Genomic DNA, 20,035 nt, shown 5'->3' with positions numbered 1-20,035 from the left:
AGAATCTTACTCTGCGTTTTTGAAACGCTTATTTTGTTTTTTAAAGTTTCGCATTTGTTTCATTCAGAAATGTTTATGCAATCACCTGTACGTGTTAAATACGATATTTTAGATGAACAACAATTATACGCACATTTCTGAGACTGTTCAAGACCGAATCATTTTAAGAATCGGCATTTGATAAAAAATTGTTTATGACCAAAGCTTTTATCAAATGGAAAAAAAAGATATGTGAAGTAAGCGACATGCACAACTGTAAGGGTTGAAGTTGTTAACGTGTTATTTCACAAAATTGCATGTTTCATGCTGTCATTAACTACAGTTGAAATCGATGCATAATTATTGATCCATTACAAAGTTTTTTTGAGATTTTACTTTTACAGATTCATATACGCCTACACGTATGTGTTCTTTCCTTTTTATTTATCCTCGCGTATATTAAAATCTTTTTCACGTTTTGGTCAATTGACAAAATTGACAAAAACAATGTTTCAAATTTGCAAATGTTCGTTTTAGTAATGATATTTTAGAGGAAACAGTCATACAGAACGTTTAATATATTCTTAAATATCCATAACATGCATCTTTTGACGATTTAAAAACCTGAAAATTATAAAGCGTTACAAACGCCAGACGATCGAATAATTTGGCGAGTTATGTTGTTATCATTATATTATGTGACGTTACGCGGGTTGCTCATATAAAGTAATCAATACACTGCTCAATGTATATACATGGATGGCCGAGTGTGTTAAGAGCTAGACTTTTACTCCAATGGTCAGTGGTTTGAGTCCAGTTAAGGATTACCTTTTTCTTTCTTTAAATTTATTCTTGTTTTAACTTGAGCTAGTGAGTTCCAATGTTATTATTTATCATTCAAAAGCATTTAAAGACAAACGTCAATGCATTCCAAAATCTGTGAAAAGGTCCATTCAACAGTTCGTTTCCAAATAATAAACTTTGTATTTGTATTTTTATGAGACAACGACATACTTGTGATTGGACTATCTCCATTGCATTAATGTGGCTTATCCCGCATAAATACGTGTTCTTCTGGCGTTCGAAAGTAAGTGACATCGGTAGTCCATAAATAAGTTAAAAAAGAAGTACAACAGCGTCATTGAAATGGTAACATAATCCTGATTTTGTTACTTTTATCGTTTAGAATTCATAAGTTGAATACAACATAAGTATAGAATATTCCGTCTTTTCATTCATTATTATTTTACAAAATGATAATTTGTATCGAGCATAAATTAAACAAGAAATATCTTTAAAAAAGATATACGGCGTTGATTGTGGTTGGAGTTGGTAAAGAGCTCAATGAATGAGATCAAAGATAGCGAATGTCTTTTTCTGTGCAGTTCTTAGCTGCATCACACGCAGTACGGGATGTTACGCGGAGTTTTCGCGGCTTATTTTACATTTTTACATATTGCTGGTCATAAACCTATAGTTACAAAACAGGAAACCAAAAGAAGAATGGAAGTTAAATTAAAACATATGAGTTAACCGGCCACACGCGAAGTATCTGTACATATTTTAAATATTTATACGCGCGTTTTTCGAACAAACCTGTCTTAGTGGTTTGTCGGGCATTGCTATTTGATTCGATTATTAACAGTATCGAGAATCATCGCGCTCATGCTTAATACATTAGTCAATATGGTGGAATAATTCTTGTTTAATTAGTCAACAATTATATTTATCATGGTATTGTTGAAAACACATTAAGAATCTATTATTGACCTACCATAATTATATCGCTGAATATCTTCATTTAACATATTTCTGGTCTAAAGAAAATTCCAGTTCATATAGTTCACGCAATAGCGTCTATATTATATAACGATTATTTTACTGGTCGTGAACTGACCCTGATACATTGCTGGTTGGAATGCAATGCATTAAAGTGAGGCCAAGCTTCCACTGCTGGAACGACGGCTTGTTTAAAAACTTTATACTTTTACATGTTAAATGTTCAATTTCAAAAACAATTTAAAATTGTTAGGCCAAAACGAATATCAGGATAGAGAAAAACGATACTTTTATTAACTAAAATATACTATTACACAGACAGGAATATGGAAGTAATTACTAAATATGAGAACATAGCCTTTAAGTACAAACGCTCTGGCGCTAGCAATCTTCTGAAAATAATAGGTGCACGCACAAACTGTATTGATGTCGATAGTTGAGTGTAAAACTGTTCTATCTATCAAGCCTTTTCATTAGAGATAAAATTGTTTCATGCTGAACACGCAGTTAAACAGTGTTGGAAAGACGCTGTCATGTTTCCAATGTTCTGGTGGTATGTTCAAATCAGCCAATGGGATAAATGAAGTGTATTCATTCTGATCTAGCCGCGGGAAATTTTATTTGAATTTTATTGGACAGTTACAAAGGTCAGGTAAGGTGAAAAGCTGGCGTATACAGATACGCCGAAAAAAAAAACAACTATACATAATGAATTGTATGTACTAGTAGATAAAAGCAGTTATATATACATGTAATCAATCAGCCAATGTGATAAATGAAGTGAATTCATGCTGATCTAGCCGCGGGAAATTTTATTTGGATTTTATTGGACAGTTACAAAGGTCAGGTAAGGTGAAAAGCTGGCGTATAACGCTACGCCAAAAAAAACCTATACATAATGAATTGTATGTACTGGTAGATAATAGCAGTTATATATACAGGTAATCAAATATGGTTTAACACAGAGGAGGAAAGGGGTATTCCATTATATTATCATAAGAATATAAACCATAGCATTGAATCATAATATCTGATAACAATATGTGAATATTGCAAAATAATATAACTACATTATACTCACGTATATTATGTCATTTTCGTATCTTTCTCTCAGCGCTTTCCGGATGTTTTCTTCTGTAAGATTGTCCAAAGAGGACAGGTCAGAAGTCATCTCTAAAGCCATCTCCTTAGTAACCGATGACACTCTCGCGTCACATCATCGGAAGTTTACATACTTATCTGATGGAAAAGAAATATTCTATATAAATCATGAATTTTAGTATTCCAACTGTTCCTTTCCCTCGTGTCAATATTTTTTACGCATTTATCATAGTCAATTGATTTACAGATCTAAGCGTATAGCACATTGTGTTTTGTTGAGAGTGAGTGAATAGTGACAATTTTCAGTTGTGAATAATACGTCGATAGTATAGTAAAATTATTAATTCTGGCTTTTGCAACACATGTTTTTTACGAACATTTATTTTGCAAATTCTGTCTTGTCATCATATACCATACTTATTTGCTAGGTCATTAAATTACTAATCATGTTTTGTGATCATACTCATGATTTATATCTGTGTTAAGACATGTTTAGGATAAATAAATTAATCTCATTGCTTGAGTAGAAAGTATGCAAATGTGCATTTTAATGAGTGTGACTTTACTCCCAATGAAACAATATGTGCATCAACTTGGATAGCTTTTTTTTTTATACAATTACGTGCCTTCGATAAGCAATTGTTTTTCAATTTAAATATGTAAAATGGTTGAATAGCTGAAACATGTTACAAAAAGAGTTTATAAATTGTCCACATTTCCGTAAAAAAACTTAAAGAAACTTGGTCTAAATTTTTATTTGTTTCTAAGCTTCTCATTAAATGATTTTATTTGTAAATGAAAGCACTGGAAGTTAAGAATATTAGTATAAAACACGAACAGAATTTAGAAAAGGAAAAATACTACACAAACATTTTACCAATCTGGAATCGAACCACCAACCTTTGTATTAAAAAGTATTCACTCGGCTATACAGACTGTTACATTTGATATTGTGCAATATACTTCATATAAGCAATGAGCGTGTTGTCACATAACAATAACGAAAATAAAAGAAACACTTCCAATTATTCAATAGTTTTACGTTTGTAACGCTTTATAATTGTGTTCATTTATATTGATGTTCACTAATAAACGAAAATATATTTTCATTTATAGTCTTCCGTTATCCATTTCATGTTACCCCTGATGTTCTTCTTTTTGTTAACTCGGCGACAAACATTGTGAAAAGTTGTCATTTCGACAATACGTGAACAATTCCCTTGAAAAGTCTGTTTTATATATGCATTATAAGATACATTTTATGTAACGCGCAGGGGTGTTTTTTCCCTTTAAAAAAACGCGTTGCAATTGTCATAAAATGAACAGACCATGGATGATAAAATACAAAAGATTGAAGATTATAAAATCGATTCACACACAACATAATTGTTAACATTCAAACAATCCATCTGAATAGTGCCATTGAGCATGTCGTATCAGGTTACGTTGTCTTTTTGTTCAAACTAGGGGAACTTTTCGACATAAGCTTCATAAGATAAGTATATAATTTCGCATAATTCTGTTCTCACAGAGGGACAAAAAAGGCCTTGATTGATATTAATGGGACCTTTTCACAGATTTTGGCATGTATTGAAGTTTGCCATTAAATGCTTTATATTGATAGATGTAAAACTTGAATATAAAAAGCTGCAGTAAATAAACAAGAATAAACTTACAGAAAGAAAAAAAAGAACCCTTAACTGGGCTCGAACCGCTAACCCCTGGAGTGAAAGACTTTCGCTTACACCACTCAGCCATCCGTGCTCATACAATGAGTGATGTATTTTATACTTTATATAAGCAATCTTCGTAGTATCACGACAAAAACAAAACTCTCCAAATTATTCAATCGTTTCGCGTTGCAACGCTTTATAATTTTCAGGTTTTTAAATCGTCAAAGATGCATATAATGGATATTTTGAGCATGGTAAATGTTCAGTATTACTGTTTCCTTACACAAGTCTTAACTACAACGAAAATGTGCGAACCTAAAACATATTGTTTTTAATTTTGTCAATTTACCAAAACGTGCTAAGGCCCCTTTAAAACGAAAAGGAACAACAGCATGTTTTTAAAACAAGCTGTTTTAATTGAACCAATGCGTGATCAATCTCAACGTAGGAAGTTTTACAGCAACTTTGTTGAAGGCTCTTAGATGTTTGGTTATATTCATTCGCAAGCAATAATGTATTGCTATAAACATGAAAAGTCAGGATAATCATAATTTTCGTCGAATAAATCATTACGAATAAATTGACTGAGTACTTTAAATTACAATATAATGATTGGAATATATTTAGAAACTTACAATCAATCATGAAAGACTAAATAAGTATTTTGTCCAAAACTGAGCACTATGATACACATATGTAAAACAAAAGTAATTACTTACCACAGAAACAACTATGGATTCTCATTTCTTCTTTTCGTATGGAAACGCACATTTACACAATTAATTTAGTCAAATAAACTGTCTATAAAAGGTTTAGAGTTAACTATTTAACATGGAACAAATGAAAAAAACCTTTCCCTTTAACTGAAGTATCTGCGATGCATGCACCACCGGTATCTAGTGGTACACTGAGAGCTACTCCAATACACTTAACTGGATTCAGTCACGCGTTCACTCTAGCGCGATCTACGGGCTGAAATATGCGGGTTTCAAATTACAAGTTTACAAAGAGGAAGTTAATATGGGGCAATCTGATTGGCTGATCGTCGGGTACCTGCATGAAGGTACATTTTTTTGTGAACGCCAGTGTACGTTTTTGATCTATTTCCAATATCACTTTTCAAACCGATATTTTGCACAAACGCTTTGTTATTTAGTTATTGTTTAGGGAAAGGCCAGCATTTATCTTTACCACTATAACCCGTAATAGTCAAATACTTCCTTACTCAGATTACAACGTAGAGCATACGAAATACAATAATTGTGCTTTAACAGTGAAATCTACTTGTGAGTTTCCATTTGTCTATACATATTATACACTCGATTGCATAAATTTCTTGTTTATTGAACATGGGTAAATTTGATTTTAAACTACTCTGCAATCTTCTTTAAACCTATTTGGTAAATTAAAGTCGGATATCGATTTTCAACAGTTTCTTCGGAACACAAACATGCCTTTGGAATGAAAAAATAGCACTTTGATAACTTTTTATTTAGTCCTTTTTTACGCCGGGTATGCGAATACTTCGTTGACAATTGGCACTTCACTAACAGAGAACAACAAACGCCACGCGCGAGAGATAAGTTCCTCTGTTTTATTTAAAGTTATATCCTAAAGATTAGTTTCTAAGACAAGACACATGGTCGAGTTGATAAATGGTGTATCCTTTTGTATTGGGAATACACAATTTCACGGAAGAATGGTACAGTTTTGCCCCCAAAAATAGAAAATTAGATCGGAAAACAGCATAAACTGGATGAACAGTAAACATGTTAACAAAATAAAACTACTTAGAATTATTGCAAGAAATTGTTTGCTATTCCAGCATATAGAGTAATCACTGTGCTTCAAATACTGAAATTTTGATAGTATTCAATGAAATAAATACAAAGATAGTGCATGTTGTAATAGGTGGCATACATAAAGTTGCAGGCACTTTGTTTACCGATAAAGGGCACTTCAGATTACGGAGACTTTCAACAAAGCGGGCACTCTTATAACTGAGTTTTATCTTCTCCCTTAAATGCATTTATTTATATTAAGGCTATTCATACGAAACATTTTGAAAATATATTTTTCAAACATCACATTACTATTAATTTATACTATGTTTATTATAATTGCAATTTTCAAATAAGATAATATTTATTATTAAATAAATGTGTACATAATGAACTTGTTTTTTATTGGTAACTTGAGATTCAGAGAAATGAAAATACAACGGATAATGCGGATCAACACAATCGTGTTTAATTTTACTTATAGCAGGGCTCTAGATAACGGTAGTGAAGGGGTCTTTATGAGGCAAATACACATTTGTTCTTCATAAAATCCTATGTCGGTTGTGCTTATTTGAATCGCATCATCAAGACGATACTTATGCGTAGCAGCAAAATTAAAAAGAGAATGGTAAAACTCCCTTAATTTTGAGCCCTGCTTATAGGGAGCACTTCCCTTTACGCAACGCTAACGTTTGCTCGAGGTGCGATTCACCTGACCCTAAATCACTGTATTGGTTGAGTTTAAAGAAACACGGGTAAATCGTAAAAACAACTGATTCTGGAAAAAAGGAATGCGTACATAAAATGTTTAAATGTCATATTATGGAGTCAGTACTTAGTATACCCCCACAAACGAAGTTTAGGGTGCTATATAGGATAGAACTTGTCTGTCTGTCGGTCTGACGGTCGGTCGGTCCGTATTAAGTGTCCGTATCACTCATCCTGTAATAAATAAGTGTGTCACTTATATGCTACTTCATATGCAGCATGTGTTGTGTTTATATTAAAAACAAAAACGGATATGCATAACTTTTTACACCACTGTCGTGTGATTAAATCGACCCCGCCCGTTCTTTTATTGCTATTTTCGTTTACTGGCATTGAGCCAAAAAGTTCCAATAGAATTTCGGACCTGCATCGCTGCTGATATTAATCTCTGAGAGGCAGTTTAAGCAGAGTGATTATTCATGACATGCTATCTAATATATAAGTAAATAGCCTTAGTACCTTCATTTGGACGTAAAGATAAATGCTTTAGATCAACCGTTTAGAACGTAATTTAAAATATATGGTCATATGGATTTTACTCATTAGACATATCCAATTTGTTTAACATTTATCTTTCACATTAATACCAAATCATAATAATATTTCAAAGGGATAGGAACATGCTTCGGTAATTCTTTTTTGTTTGCGTACTAAGTAAATACATTTTTATTAATTGCCTGCTTACTTTAACAGTATTCCACAGCGAATTCTGCATTTTTGATTCACAAAACGAGTGTGTTATATCTGGAAAAAAGTGGCTAGATGTCGGGAAACGAAGTGCCATTGTGTTTTAAAATGATCGGTAAACGAAGTGCAGATGAAAAATGTGCATGCGACTCTTAAAACATTTGAATTTTCTCAAATACATTAGTAAACTAAAATGTGACATGTTGTAACATTACTGGATATATTGATCTTTTATTTCGAATAGTAAGCACGTTCTTGATTTATTTCCAAGTATGTTTATTTTGTTAAAATATGTACTGATCATTCAATTCATGCTGATTATCGATGGAATTTTATCGTTTTTTTTTTAAAAATAATTCACCTTTTTTCCGCGAATTTCTTTCTTCGCAATACGAAGTGCTATACCATTAATCACCCAAACAATGTTCTGTGTCTAAAAACCAAATAAACAGAACATAAATACAAAGAAAGATGAAGAACTCACCTCTCGCACGTGGCTTTTGTTGTTCTCTGTTAGTGAAGTGCCTTCCGTCAACGAAGTATTCGCATACCCGGCGTGTTTTTGCATCAAATTAACACAATCAAAACAGACATAAATATTTGGTAACAAATTCTGGAAGTTACCATATCTGAACGTGTTTCATTTTATAATAAATTGTATTCAATGTAGTGTGATGCTATGTCACTTCTATCAGAGTTCCTTTTCCCTGTGATAAATGAGACTTGTTCATAGATGTTCGCGTGTCGTTTTAATACTATTAAATTGATTTAAATACAAACATGTAATATTTGGATGATTAAAATAATAAGCATCAGAAGAAAATGTTGTTGTGCTGAGTTTCGAACCCTGGGCCCCCTGAAGCAAAAGTTACAAACTACCTCTTAACCTCGAAGGCTTTAAGTGTCTGGACGCTAGCTTAAAAGCTATCTAGGTTATACACGTTTATTATATTCCGATTCCGATCTTTGATTATACACGAACACACATTTGTAGCTAGACTTTTATCAGGAGAGTTATTTTGTTGGCATGCATACATTCGTTTTGAATATATTTCGGTTTCTAATAGTCATTTTGCCAAACTGTGAACAAGTCCGTTTAACCCATTAATGTCTAGTGGACTCTCCCATCCTTCTAAATTGGATCAATTTATTTCCAAAATTAGGGATGTCTAGTATATTTATTTCTATATTTAGAATATTTCTTACAGAAATTCCTTTAAGCAAATAGCGTAGACCCAGATGAGACGCCACATCTTGCGAAGTCTCATCTGGGTCTACGCTGTTTGCCGAGGCATTTTTTCTAGACGCTAGGCATAAATGGGGTAATATCACCGCTTCTCTAGAAGAACGCAAGGCCATAACATTTAATCGGAGATACTGTGTGTATTTACCATAAACTAGAAACGGTTATAGTCACACGTATTTAAATACCTTAACGTTCATAATTAGCCATGTCACACGCTCCTTCTTATACCAGAGATTGACTTCTGAAATGAGTAATTTATCTTCAACACGCTATGATGCAAAGTCCTAATGAAGTAGGATAAACAAATGGCTAGGTGTCTAAAATATATTAAGTACTATACATATTATACACTCAATTGCATAAATTTCTTGTTTATTGTACATGGGTAAATTTGATTTTAAACTACTCTGCAATCTTCTTTAAACCTATTTGGTAAATTATGGTCGGAGATCGATTTTCAACAGTTTCTTCGGAACACAAACATGCCTTTGGAATGAAAAAATAGCACTTTGATAGCTTTTTATTTAGTCCTTTTTGCATCAAATTAACACAATGCAAACAGACATACAATAATTGGTAACAAGTACTGGAAGTTACCATATCTGAACGTGTTTCATTTTATAATAAATTGTATTCAATGTAGTGTGATGCTATGTCACTTCTATCAGAGTTCCTTTTCCCTGTGATAAATGAGACTTGTTCAAAGATGTTTGCATGTTGTTTTAATACTATAAAATTGATTTAAATGCAAACATATAATATTTGGATGATTAAAATCATAAGCATCAGAAGAAAATGTTGTTGTGCTGAGTTTTGAACCCTGGGCCCCCTGAAGCAAAAGTTACAAACTACCTCTTAACCTCGAAGGCTTTAGTGTCTGGACGCTAGCTTAAAAGCTATCTAGGTTATACACGTTTATTATATTCCGATTCCGATCTATGGTTATACACGAACACACATTTGTAGCTAGACTTTTATCAGGAGAGTTATTTTGTTGGCATGCATACATTCGTTTTGAATATATTTCGGTTTCTGATAGTCATTTTGCCAAACTGTGAACAAGTCCGTTTAACCCATTAATGTCTAGTGGACTCTCGCATCCTTCTAAATTGGATCAATTTATTTCCAAAATTAGGGATGTCTAGTATATTTATTTCTATACTTAGAATATTTCTTACAGAAATTCCTTTAAGCAAATAGCGTAGACCCAGATGAGACGCCACATCTTGCGACGTCTCATCTGGGTCTACGCTGTTTGCCAAGGCATTTTTTCTAGACGCTAGGCATAAATGGGTTAATATCACCGCTTCTCTAGAAGAACGCACAGCCATAACATTTATTCGGAAATACTGTGTGTATTTACCATAAACTAGAAACGGTTATGGTCAAAAGTATTTAAATACATAAACGTTAATAATTAGCCATGTCACACGCTCCTTCTTATACCAGAGATTGACTTCTGAAATGAGTAATTTATCTTCAACACGTTATGATGCAAAGTCCTAATGAAGTAGGATATTCATAGTCATCCTCATTGCATCCGGATTGCATACAAATTAAATGTCTGGGTGTCTGAAATATATTTAGTACTAGCTGTACCAATTTATTCATCATTTTTTAGGCCGCGATCAGGGAAAATCGAGCTTAAAGCATGTGCGTAAAGCGTCCCACGGCTAATCACGAATTACGCTTTCCGCTATATGGAAGTTTTAATTCTTCTAAACAAAACACCAGTCTAGGCGGAAAGGGTCGTCCCAGATTAGTCAGTGCGGACTGCACTGGCTTATGTGGGACCATTTACGACCATGTAGTAAGACCAGTTTTCTTATGTCTCATTAAAAAATACATCGTCGAAATACATGTGTTCAATGTTCATACAGCGTACACACACAACGACAACGACACGGTCCCATTTAATGACACGAAATGTAAATATACAGACAGACAGAAAGTTATTATTTGTTAAATAATACGCTATCCTAGTAATAAGAATTTGTTTTTTAGATTTATTTATTTGGATTTTAGGCATAACAATTCCGTCGTGTAGGATTTTTATTTAACAGTTTAATATTTTTAAGCATCGAACGAATCAAAAACTTATTTCGGATTGTGTGCTTGTCATGCTTTATTAGGAATCAATTTTGTGTAATTGCTCCGACATGTCATTCGATTTGTGGTAAGCATTTGATACCATCGTTAAAAAAAGTTTGATTTAAAATCAATATAAAATAACGTATGGAATAAGAAAAAGGGACGGAATAGCACATCGTTGTTTTTTTTAAAACATCGGATTTAAGTTGTCGAGGTAAGTGTTTTCTTAACTATAAATTTTGCTGTTCGATGAATCCCGTTAAAGCTCAAATAGAGGAATATATCTAATGTACAGAAGAGTTTCAGTTTCAATCGATATTTTTATTATCCTAACTGTGTGCTGCGTGTCGTTAACATTATGTTCGATTCTTTCGTTGAGTTGTGGATAATTGTAGTGATCACCGTTTGCTGAGACTGAATGTGGACGCCATTTTGTTATTACGTAACGCGTTGGCCGTGACGTCACCGGGGCCGGTTATCAATTTTCAACGTTTGGCCCGCAGGTGATACTTTAATCACCTTGCTTTGACCGATAATCACATGCATTCGAGTCAATTTTGTTACTATATATTGTAACATAAGTATTAAATTCCGATCTATGATTATACACGAACACACATTTGTAGCACGATTTTTGTCAGGAGAGTTATTTTGTTTGCATGCATATATTCGTTTTGAATATATTTCGGTTTCTAATAGTCATTTTGCCAAACTGTAAGCAAGTCCGTTTAATATCACCGCTTCTCTAGAAGAACGCCATAACATTTAATCGGAGATACTGTGTGTATCTACCATAAACTAGAAACGGTTATAGTTTATAGTTACAAGTATTAAAATACCTAAACGTTGATCAATAGCCATTCCACACACTCCTTATAAGAGAGATTTGACATTTGAGAATGGGTTAGTTATGTTCAACTACCGGTAGTTATGACTCAAAGTCCTAATGCAGTAGGATATTCATAGTCATCCGCATTGCATCCACATTAAATATCGGGGGGGGGGGGGGATAAAATGGATTCAGCTATTGAGTGATAGTAACAATGTTAAGTGTCTGAAAAAAATTTAGAAATAGCTGTACCGATGTAAGTCTGGGTTCCTTTCCCTTTCACTACGTATCCGCAGTAAAAGAGGCAGGGGACCAGACTATATCAATGTATTCATCATTTATGAGCCGCGGTCTGGGAAAATCGAGCTTTATGCATGTGCGTAAAGCGTCCCACGGCTTATCCCGAATGACGCTTTCCGCCATTTGGAAATTTTAATATAAAAGGAAGGCTCTTCTAAACAAACATCCCATCTCGGCGGAAAGTGTCGTGCCAGACTAGTTTGTGTTTACTGCACTGGCTAATCTGGGACAATTTACGAACATGAAGTGAGACCAGTTTTCTCAAAGCGGGCGCATATGTTTCCTGTAAAAATGAATCGTCGAAATAAAATATTATATAAAAATATACATTTGCGCCTTTATCGCGTGTTTGTATCTGTCTCTATCAAAACCTTGGTTTATTTTTGTATTACGAGGTGTCCATGAACGTGTAAGGAAATTAAGAACAGACGACGCCTGTTATGTATTATTTCCTCATTTACATCTGTGTGCAGCATTTAACATAACATTGAAATATAATATTGGAATGTATAATTGCCGACAATACTTCCAAGATCTTTTTTCGCTTAGACCACTCGGCCATCTGTGCTCATACATTGAGTGATGTATTTTAAACTTTATATAAGCATTCCTCGTAGTATCATAAAAAAAGTAGTCCGCAGTAGGGCTCGAACCAGTGACCCCCGGAGTCCTGGGGTAAAAACCAACAAGACCGCTCGGCCATCCTGCCAAGTATATACACGGGATGTATTTTATACTTTCTATAAGCAATCTTCGTAGTTTCACAAATTTAAACGACAACAACAGAACTCTCCAAATTATTCAATCGTTTCGCGTTAAAACGCTTTATAATTTTCAGGTTTTTAAATCGTCAAAAGATGCATATAATGGCTATATTAGACCATGGTAAATGTTCAGTATTACTGTTTCCTCACAAATATCATAATTAAAACGAAAATTTGCGAATCTGAAACAACTTTTTTCAATTTTGTCAATTTACCGAAACGTGAAAAGATCCCTTTAAAACCAGCTGTGTTTATTGAACCATTGCGTGATCAAGCTCAACGTAGGTCGTTTTACAGCAACTTATTTGAAGGCTCTTAGATGTTTGGTCATATTCATTCGCAAGCAATAATATATATCTATAAACATTAAAAGGGCCTTTTCACAGATTTTGGCATGTTTTGAAGTTTGTCATTAAATGCATTATATTGATAAATGTAAACATTGGATCTAAAAAGCTCCAGTAAAAAAATCAAGAATAAAATTTAAAAAAGGAACAAAAGTAGCCCGCAGCAGGGCTCGAACCAGCGACCCCCGGAGTCCTGGAGTAAAAACCAATAAGAGCGCTCGACCATCCTGCCAAATATGTATTATAGACGTAATTTATATTTTATATAATCAATATTCGTAGTTTCACAAAATTAAACGACAACAACAGAACTCTCCAAATTATTCAATCGTTTCGCGTCGCAACTCTTTATAATTTTCAGGTTTTTAAATCGTCAAAAGATGCATATAATGGCTATATTAGACCATGGTAAATGTTCAGTATTATTGTTTCCTCACAAATATCATAAATAAAACGAAAATTTGCGAATCTTAAACAACATTTTTTTTCAATTTAGTCAATTTACCAAAACGTAAAAAGATCCCTTTTAAAGTCAAGATAATCAATAGTCATAATTTTTGCCGAATACATAATTACGAATAAATTGATTGAGTACTTTTAATTACAAAATAACTATTGGAGTATATTTAAAACGTAAAATCACTCATAAACGACTCCATAAGTATTTTGTTCAAAACTGAGAACTATGATACACATATGTAAAACAAAAGTAAGAACTTACCTCAGAAAAAAACTGTCAAATGTCTTCACATTTATTTTTTAAGTAGTGGAACGCACAGTTACACAATTTATTAAGTAAAAGCTGTCTATAAACGGTTTCGGTTAACTATTAAACATGAAACACATGAAAAATAACTTTCCCATTCACTGCAATATCAGCGATGCATGTACCAGCAGTATCTAGTGGTAAATTGACAGCTTCTAGAATACCATGTATGCAGTCACGCGTTTACTATAGATGGATGAACGGGATTAAATATGCGGGTGCGGGTGTCCAATTACATGTAAACAAAGAGGAAGTTAATATGGAGTCATCTGATTGGCTGCAAGTCGGGTACCTGCATGAAGGTACATTTTTGACGATGCTACTTCAGCGAAGCAGCTCGTCTAAGTTATCATACCATTTAAAATTCTTCACAATGACGACCTATGTAAAAGACCGAGCCAGTCCGATTGAGTAAGCTAAATTTCTCAATCGGCATACCTCGCTGATTATCATTGATAAATGTAAAGGCAGCTTGGTTCCCGTCCTCTTTCAAATTTTGTGAGAGGTTCGGGACAGGAACCAGACACGAAACAGCCAGGTGCCACTTCAAACGCTGTGACGCTTGGAAAACCCAAAATATAGTTTATTTATGACTTGATCGAGAATGCAAACTGATTCCCAGTTTCGCTGGGTCAAGTTCCCCACGGGTACTACTTCCATGTACCCCCAAATTTTGTTCGTACCCACATTTCTTTACGAAACCAATTTTTTTTGGCATAATTTTTTCGTACCCAAAATTTTCGTACCGAATTATTTTCGTACCCACATACACAAATGTCGTGATGTAGATAAACTTAAATTGATGCTTTTATATCCATCCTCTTCAAAAGCATCGTCATCAGTACTGTCAGATCTTCGATTTGTCACCGCCAGTGAATGACTTTGATCTTTTTCCGATATTACTTTTCAAACCGATAGAAGGCAAACAAAGTTTTGGTATTAAGTTTTTTAGGGAAAGACCACAATTTATCTTTTCAACGCTATTAACCCGTAATAGTCAAATACTTCCTCACGCGGATTACAACGTAGAGGATATGAACTATAAGAATTGTGTTTCAACAGTTACATCTACTTGTGTGTTTCAAATTGTCTATAAATAGTATACGCTCGATTGCATAATTTTCGTGTTTATTGTGCATGGGTTAATTTTATGTTGAACTACTTTGCAGTCTTCTTTAAACCTGTTTGGTAAATTATGGTCGGTGGTCGATTTTTTGACAGTTTCTTTCGGAACACAAACATGCCTATGTAAGAAAAATTAGCACTTAAATAGCTTCTTATTTAGTCATTTTTTTGCATCCAATTAACACAATGAAAACAGACATACAATATTCGGTAAAAAGTACTGGAAATTGTACTATTTGAACATGTTTCATTATATTATGAAATGAATTCAATGTAGCGTGATTTTATGCCACTTCTATCTGAGTTCCTATTCTCCGTGCTAAAAGAGATATGTTCACAGATTTGAGTGTGTTGTTTTAATACTATTTAATTGATTTATCTACAAACTTGTAATATTTGGATGATTTAGCATCCGAAGAAAATGTTCCTATCCTGGGTTTCGAACTCTGGAGCGCCATGAAGCAAAGTTAAACGCTTCCTCTAGACCCCGAAGTCTTTAGCATATGGACGCTAGCTTAAAAGCTATCTAGGTTATACACGTTTATTCTATTCCAATTCCGATAGATGATAGCCCGAGTTGTGTCAGGAGAGTTATTGTGCTTGCGTGCTTTCAAGATCACCGCTTCTCTTGATGAACGCACAGCCATGACATTTCATCGGAGATACTGTGTGTATCTACCATAAACTAGAAACTAGAAACGGTAATAGTTACAAGTATTTAAATACCAAAACGTTCAACAATAGCCATGCTATACACTCATTCTTATACGAGAGATTTGACACTTGAGAATGGGTTAGTTATGTTCAACTACCGGTAGTTATGACTCAAAGTCCTAATGCAGTAGGATATTCATAGTCATCCGCATTGCATCCACATTAAATGTTTAGTTGTCTAAAATATATTTAGTACTGTACCAATTTATTCATCATTTATGAGCCGCGGTCTGGGAAAATCGATCCTAATGCATGTTCGTGAAGCGTCCCACGGCTAATCACGAATTACGCTATATTTCCACTTTATGGAATTTTTAATTTAATATGAAGTCTCTTCTAAACAAAACTCCAGTCAAGGCGGAAAGGGTCGTCCCAGATTAGTCAGTGGAAACTGCACTGGCTAATCTGGAACCATTTACGACCATGTAGTAAAACCAGTTTTCTCAGAGCGCGGCGCATATGTAACCTATGTCTCATTTAAAAATACATCGTTGAAATAAAATACATGTGATCAAAATCACAAGTGCATAATACTTAAATGTAAGACAATGTTCATACAGTGAACACAAACAAAGACAACGACACGGTCCCATTAAATGACACGAAACGTAAATATACAGACAGACAGTTTATAGTGTACAATGTACATCGTCAACAAAATATAAAGAAAACAGTACAATGTAATGCATGTATAAATAGTATTTTAAGTAATATTCATCGTCAATTAAACAATCATTACACAAGTTTGTATTTGTTAAATAATACACTATCATAGTAATATGAATTTGTATTTAAAATAAGATGTGTTTGTGAAACACTATGTCCCCCATATATTTGACCTTTGACCTTTAAAGATGACCTTAACCTTGACCTTCCACCAATCAAAATGTGCAGCTCCATGAGGTACACATGCATGCCAAATAGCAAGTTGCAATCTTCAATATTAAAAAGTTATGGCCAATGTTAAATTTTGAGGCAAACAAAGCAACAAACCAACAGGGAAAAACAATATGTCCCCCCAGTATAGACTGGGGGACATAAACAAAGTTGTGTATGCTAGCTCTGTGTCATTCTACTCAATTTTCATCATACATTTTATAAACATACTTGCAATGAATACAGCTATTAAGACAATTTTAATGTTTTATATTTCGGATCAGATGAAGTAGTTAACAAATGCAAGTATTAATTAAATAAATATTTGAACGAATGAAAATCGAAAAGCAGTAAATAATATTTAAAATCAAACCTGATATTTGCTGTAAATTGCATATACATGTAATAAATTGTGATAACCAAATAACAAGTAATTATTTCAATGGTCTCACATATCAAGACGAAAAATATGTAGCAAAATAGTATATTTTTCAATGTATTTAAATATACTATCCTCTATAAACCCTTCAAACTTAAAACAAAACAATCTTTATAAAATAGGAAGAAAATTTCACGCAAAATATATAGTATACTGTGAAAAATTAAACTACCAACAATTTAGAAATTACATATTAAATTCGCTTAATGATATACATAGTCATTCACTTGAAGCAAAACAAAAGGGTTGATGTTCAGCTCCCTATCAATGTTGTTTACTTCTCGGGTTTACAATGCATGCACATGATTTAATAGTGACCACAATTGCATTGAAAAATCGAACCTCTTTGATTTAATAGTAATCACAATAGCATTGCAAAATCGAACCTCTTTGATTTAATAGTGACCACAAAAGCATTGCAAAATCGAACCTCTTGATTGTTAAAATAACTGTACAAAAATAACAAAATAAACATTGATATAAACATATATCAAAGGTATAAAAAAGTTCATTATATACAATTTTTTTTTCAATGTGTCAGTCATGTCAACGAAGTCCACTTCACTGTGAAATACTTGTTTCTAGTATCCAAGGTGTGATACGCAATTCATGCACACCTTCATAATAACGATTGAGCGAATATCAGCTTAGAAAAGTGTACATGTATCACAATAAATATCACAGTACACAATACCATTTATCACTGGACTGACTTTATCTGAACGGTGCCACAAATAAGACGAAATATATGGCGTGAACGGCTTCATTGAAATTAAAACTTTGGTGCTTTAGAATCTTTAGAACATCTCCTGAAACAAGGAAATAAAAGATATTGTCATATGATAAGCAAAAATAAAAAAGTATCGATTGATTTATTTATGTTTAAACTTGCCCAAAAAAGCGTCGATACATTCTTTAAAAACACGGAATTATACGTACAAATCCCTGATCTTTTAGAATAAGTGTATGTTTATTAGATTACATAAAAATAAAACAATTGTCCAACCATTGAATTAGGACGGCTGATTTGCAGTCTTTGAAATCGCGTCAAGTTTTGGCTGTTTTGGTGACTCGAGTGGTTCATTTCAGTAGAGTTTGAAAAGTGTACACTTTTCCCTGTAATTGGCGTAGTTTTTGAGTACAGCTGCAGACGCTTTCCTAGTTCTCTGCCCACCGTACCTGCACGTGTAAGCAATGCAACACTTTAATAAAGTTTTGAAACATACATTGTGAATACTGAGGTGAGAGTTGTACAACATAACTGAAACAGGCTTTTATTACAAATCATCAATTGAATTACTTATGATGCAATATTACGCTATATGAAAAATTGTCATACAACACATACTATTAACGCTGAACATCTAATTACAAAACTTTAAGTGAAAGGGATGACTTCTTCCCAAGAATGTGCGCTGTCACGTATGAGTTAATTGAGAGCATAACAATAAGTCAATTACTCGAAGAAAGATAAATGGGCTAGGACAAGCAATATTCGCATGATCTTTTGGTAGAAAAGCAACCCAAAATGCAATTGAAATTGACCAAGTAATGGCAGAAATAACGAAATTATTATTTTGATTGAAAACAAAGCTTCCTGTAACACACTTGGAACGTAAAGACCTGATAATATGCTAATGTCCATACTTGAAGGATACTGTCTATAGTTTCAACAAGTGTTGATCGAAAACAATTTAATCAAATTGGAATCTGTAGTTCTGTGACCTCGTTCGGAAACGAACAAATCGTTGAAAAATGTCATATTTCAAAGATATAAAAGAAATAATCTACTTAATAATACAAACTTAAAAAACATATTTATAATTCATTACAGTCGAATCATGAGTTCCTAATATTTCACTCAAAAAGTAAACTTCATTAAAAAGTGAATACTTAAGCAAATGGTATTATTCACTCATCAATCATTGGAGCGGAAGGACAATACGATTTGCGCATATCAAATTTCCAGGGATTATATATTTAATTTGTTATCAAATTCAAATCATCAGTCTTTGAGATTAATCGCAAAAAAAAAAAAATACGACTTAAAATCGGTATGACGGAAACACTGACGGACAGATACCGAGTTTGACCGAAACAATACTCGAGCAAATTTGTATGACACCCCACACAAAGTCAAGTCTATCAAAATTAAAATTCGGAAAGGCCCACAAAGCGGCGACTTTCGGTTAGCATGCAAAGTAGAGTATAGAAACAATTCATTTTAATAGCATAACTACTGACACTGATATAGCAAATTTTTAAGTGTATACTTCAGATGTACCCTTTTGTTTATCATTAATTGATTATACCAATATATTCACTGCACTATTGAATACGATCTCATTACCTTGTTTGGATATTTGTCTGCAAAGTTCATCCACCGGCGTATCTTCTGGTCCTGGGTTTATTAAATCACGCTCCTGATCCGGATACCTTTAATCAAATGGATTCATATAATCAATTAATAATAATGACTAGTAAATTTACAAAGTGGGCGAACATTTAAAGAGACAGTTTTAAATGTGTATGGCTGAAAAATGTAATAAAACACTCACGAATATACTTTCTAAAAAACTGGATCCTACGAAGATACAAGTATTTATAAATATAAATAAAAAAAGAACAAACAAAATAAATGAATAAATCAATATATAAATAAATAAATAAATAAATAAATATATATATATATATATATATATATATATATATATATATATATATATATATATAATATGAGCATATGTACTACATGTAATATACATTGTGT

The 20,035-nt window shown here is 33.2% G+C and overlaps 1 protein-coding gene across 7 annotated transcripts in view; it reads right to left on the bottom strand.

Moving 5' to 3' along the window:
- Positions 1-20,035, bottom strand: part of LOC127859936 (uncharacterized) — a 155,372-nt gene that overhangs the window by 50,381 nt on the left and 84,956 nt on the right. For 2 of the 7 annotated variants that reach the window (XM_052397565.1, XM_052397572.1), the window contains exons 1-2: positions 5,252-5,452; positions 2,840-2,997 (exon numbers count right to left, since the gene is read on the bottom strand). The exons of the other annotated variants lie outside the window; for them this stretch is intronic. In XM_052397565.1, coding sequence (XP_052253525.1) covers positions 2,840-2,941 — 102 coding nt within the window. In that variant the 5' untranslated portion in view covers positions 2,942-2,997; positions 5,252-5,452. Of the gene's footprint in view, positions 1-2,839; positions 2,998-5,251; positions 5,453-20,035 lie in introns of those variants that run through there. 7 annotated transcript variants of the gene reach the window in all.

The sequence above is a fragment of the Dreissena polymorpha genome, chromosome 15 (genome assembly GCF_020536995.1).
Source record: "Dreissena polymorpha isolate Duluth1 chromosome 15, UMN_Dpol_1.0, whole genome shotgun sequence".
Lineage (NCBI taxonomy): Eukaryota > Metazoa > Mollusca > Bivalvia > Myida > Dreissenidae > Dreissena > Dreissena polymorpha.
Note: the sequence above shows the minus strand (reverse complement) of the source record. Positions and strands in the feature narration are given on the sequence as shown.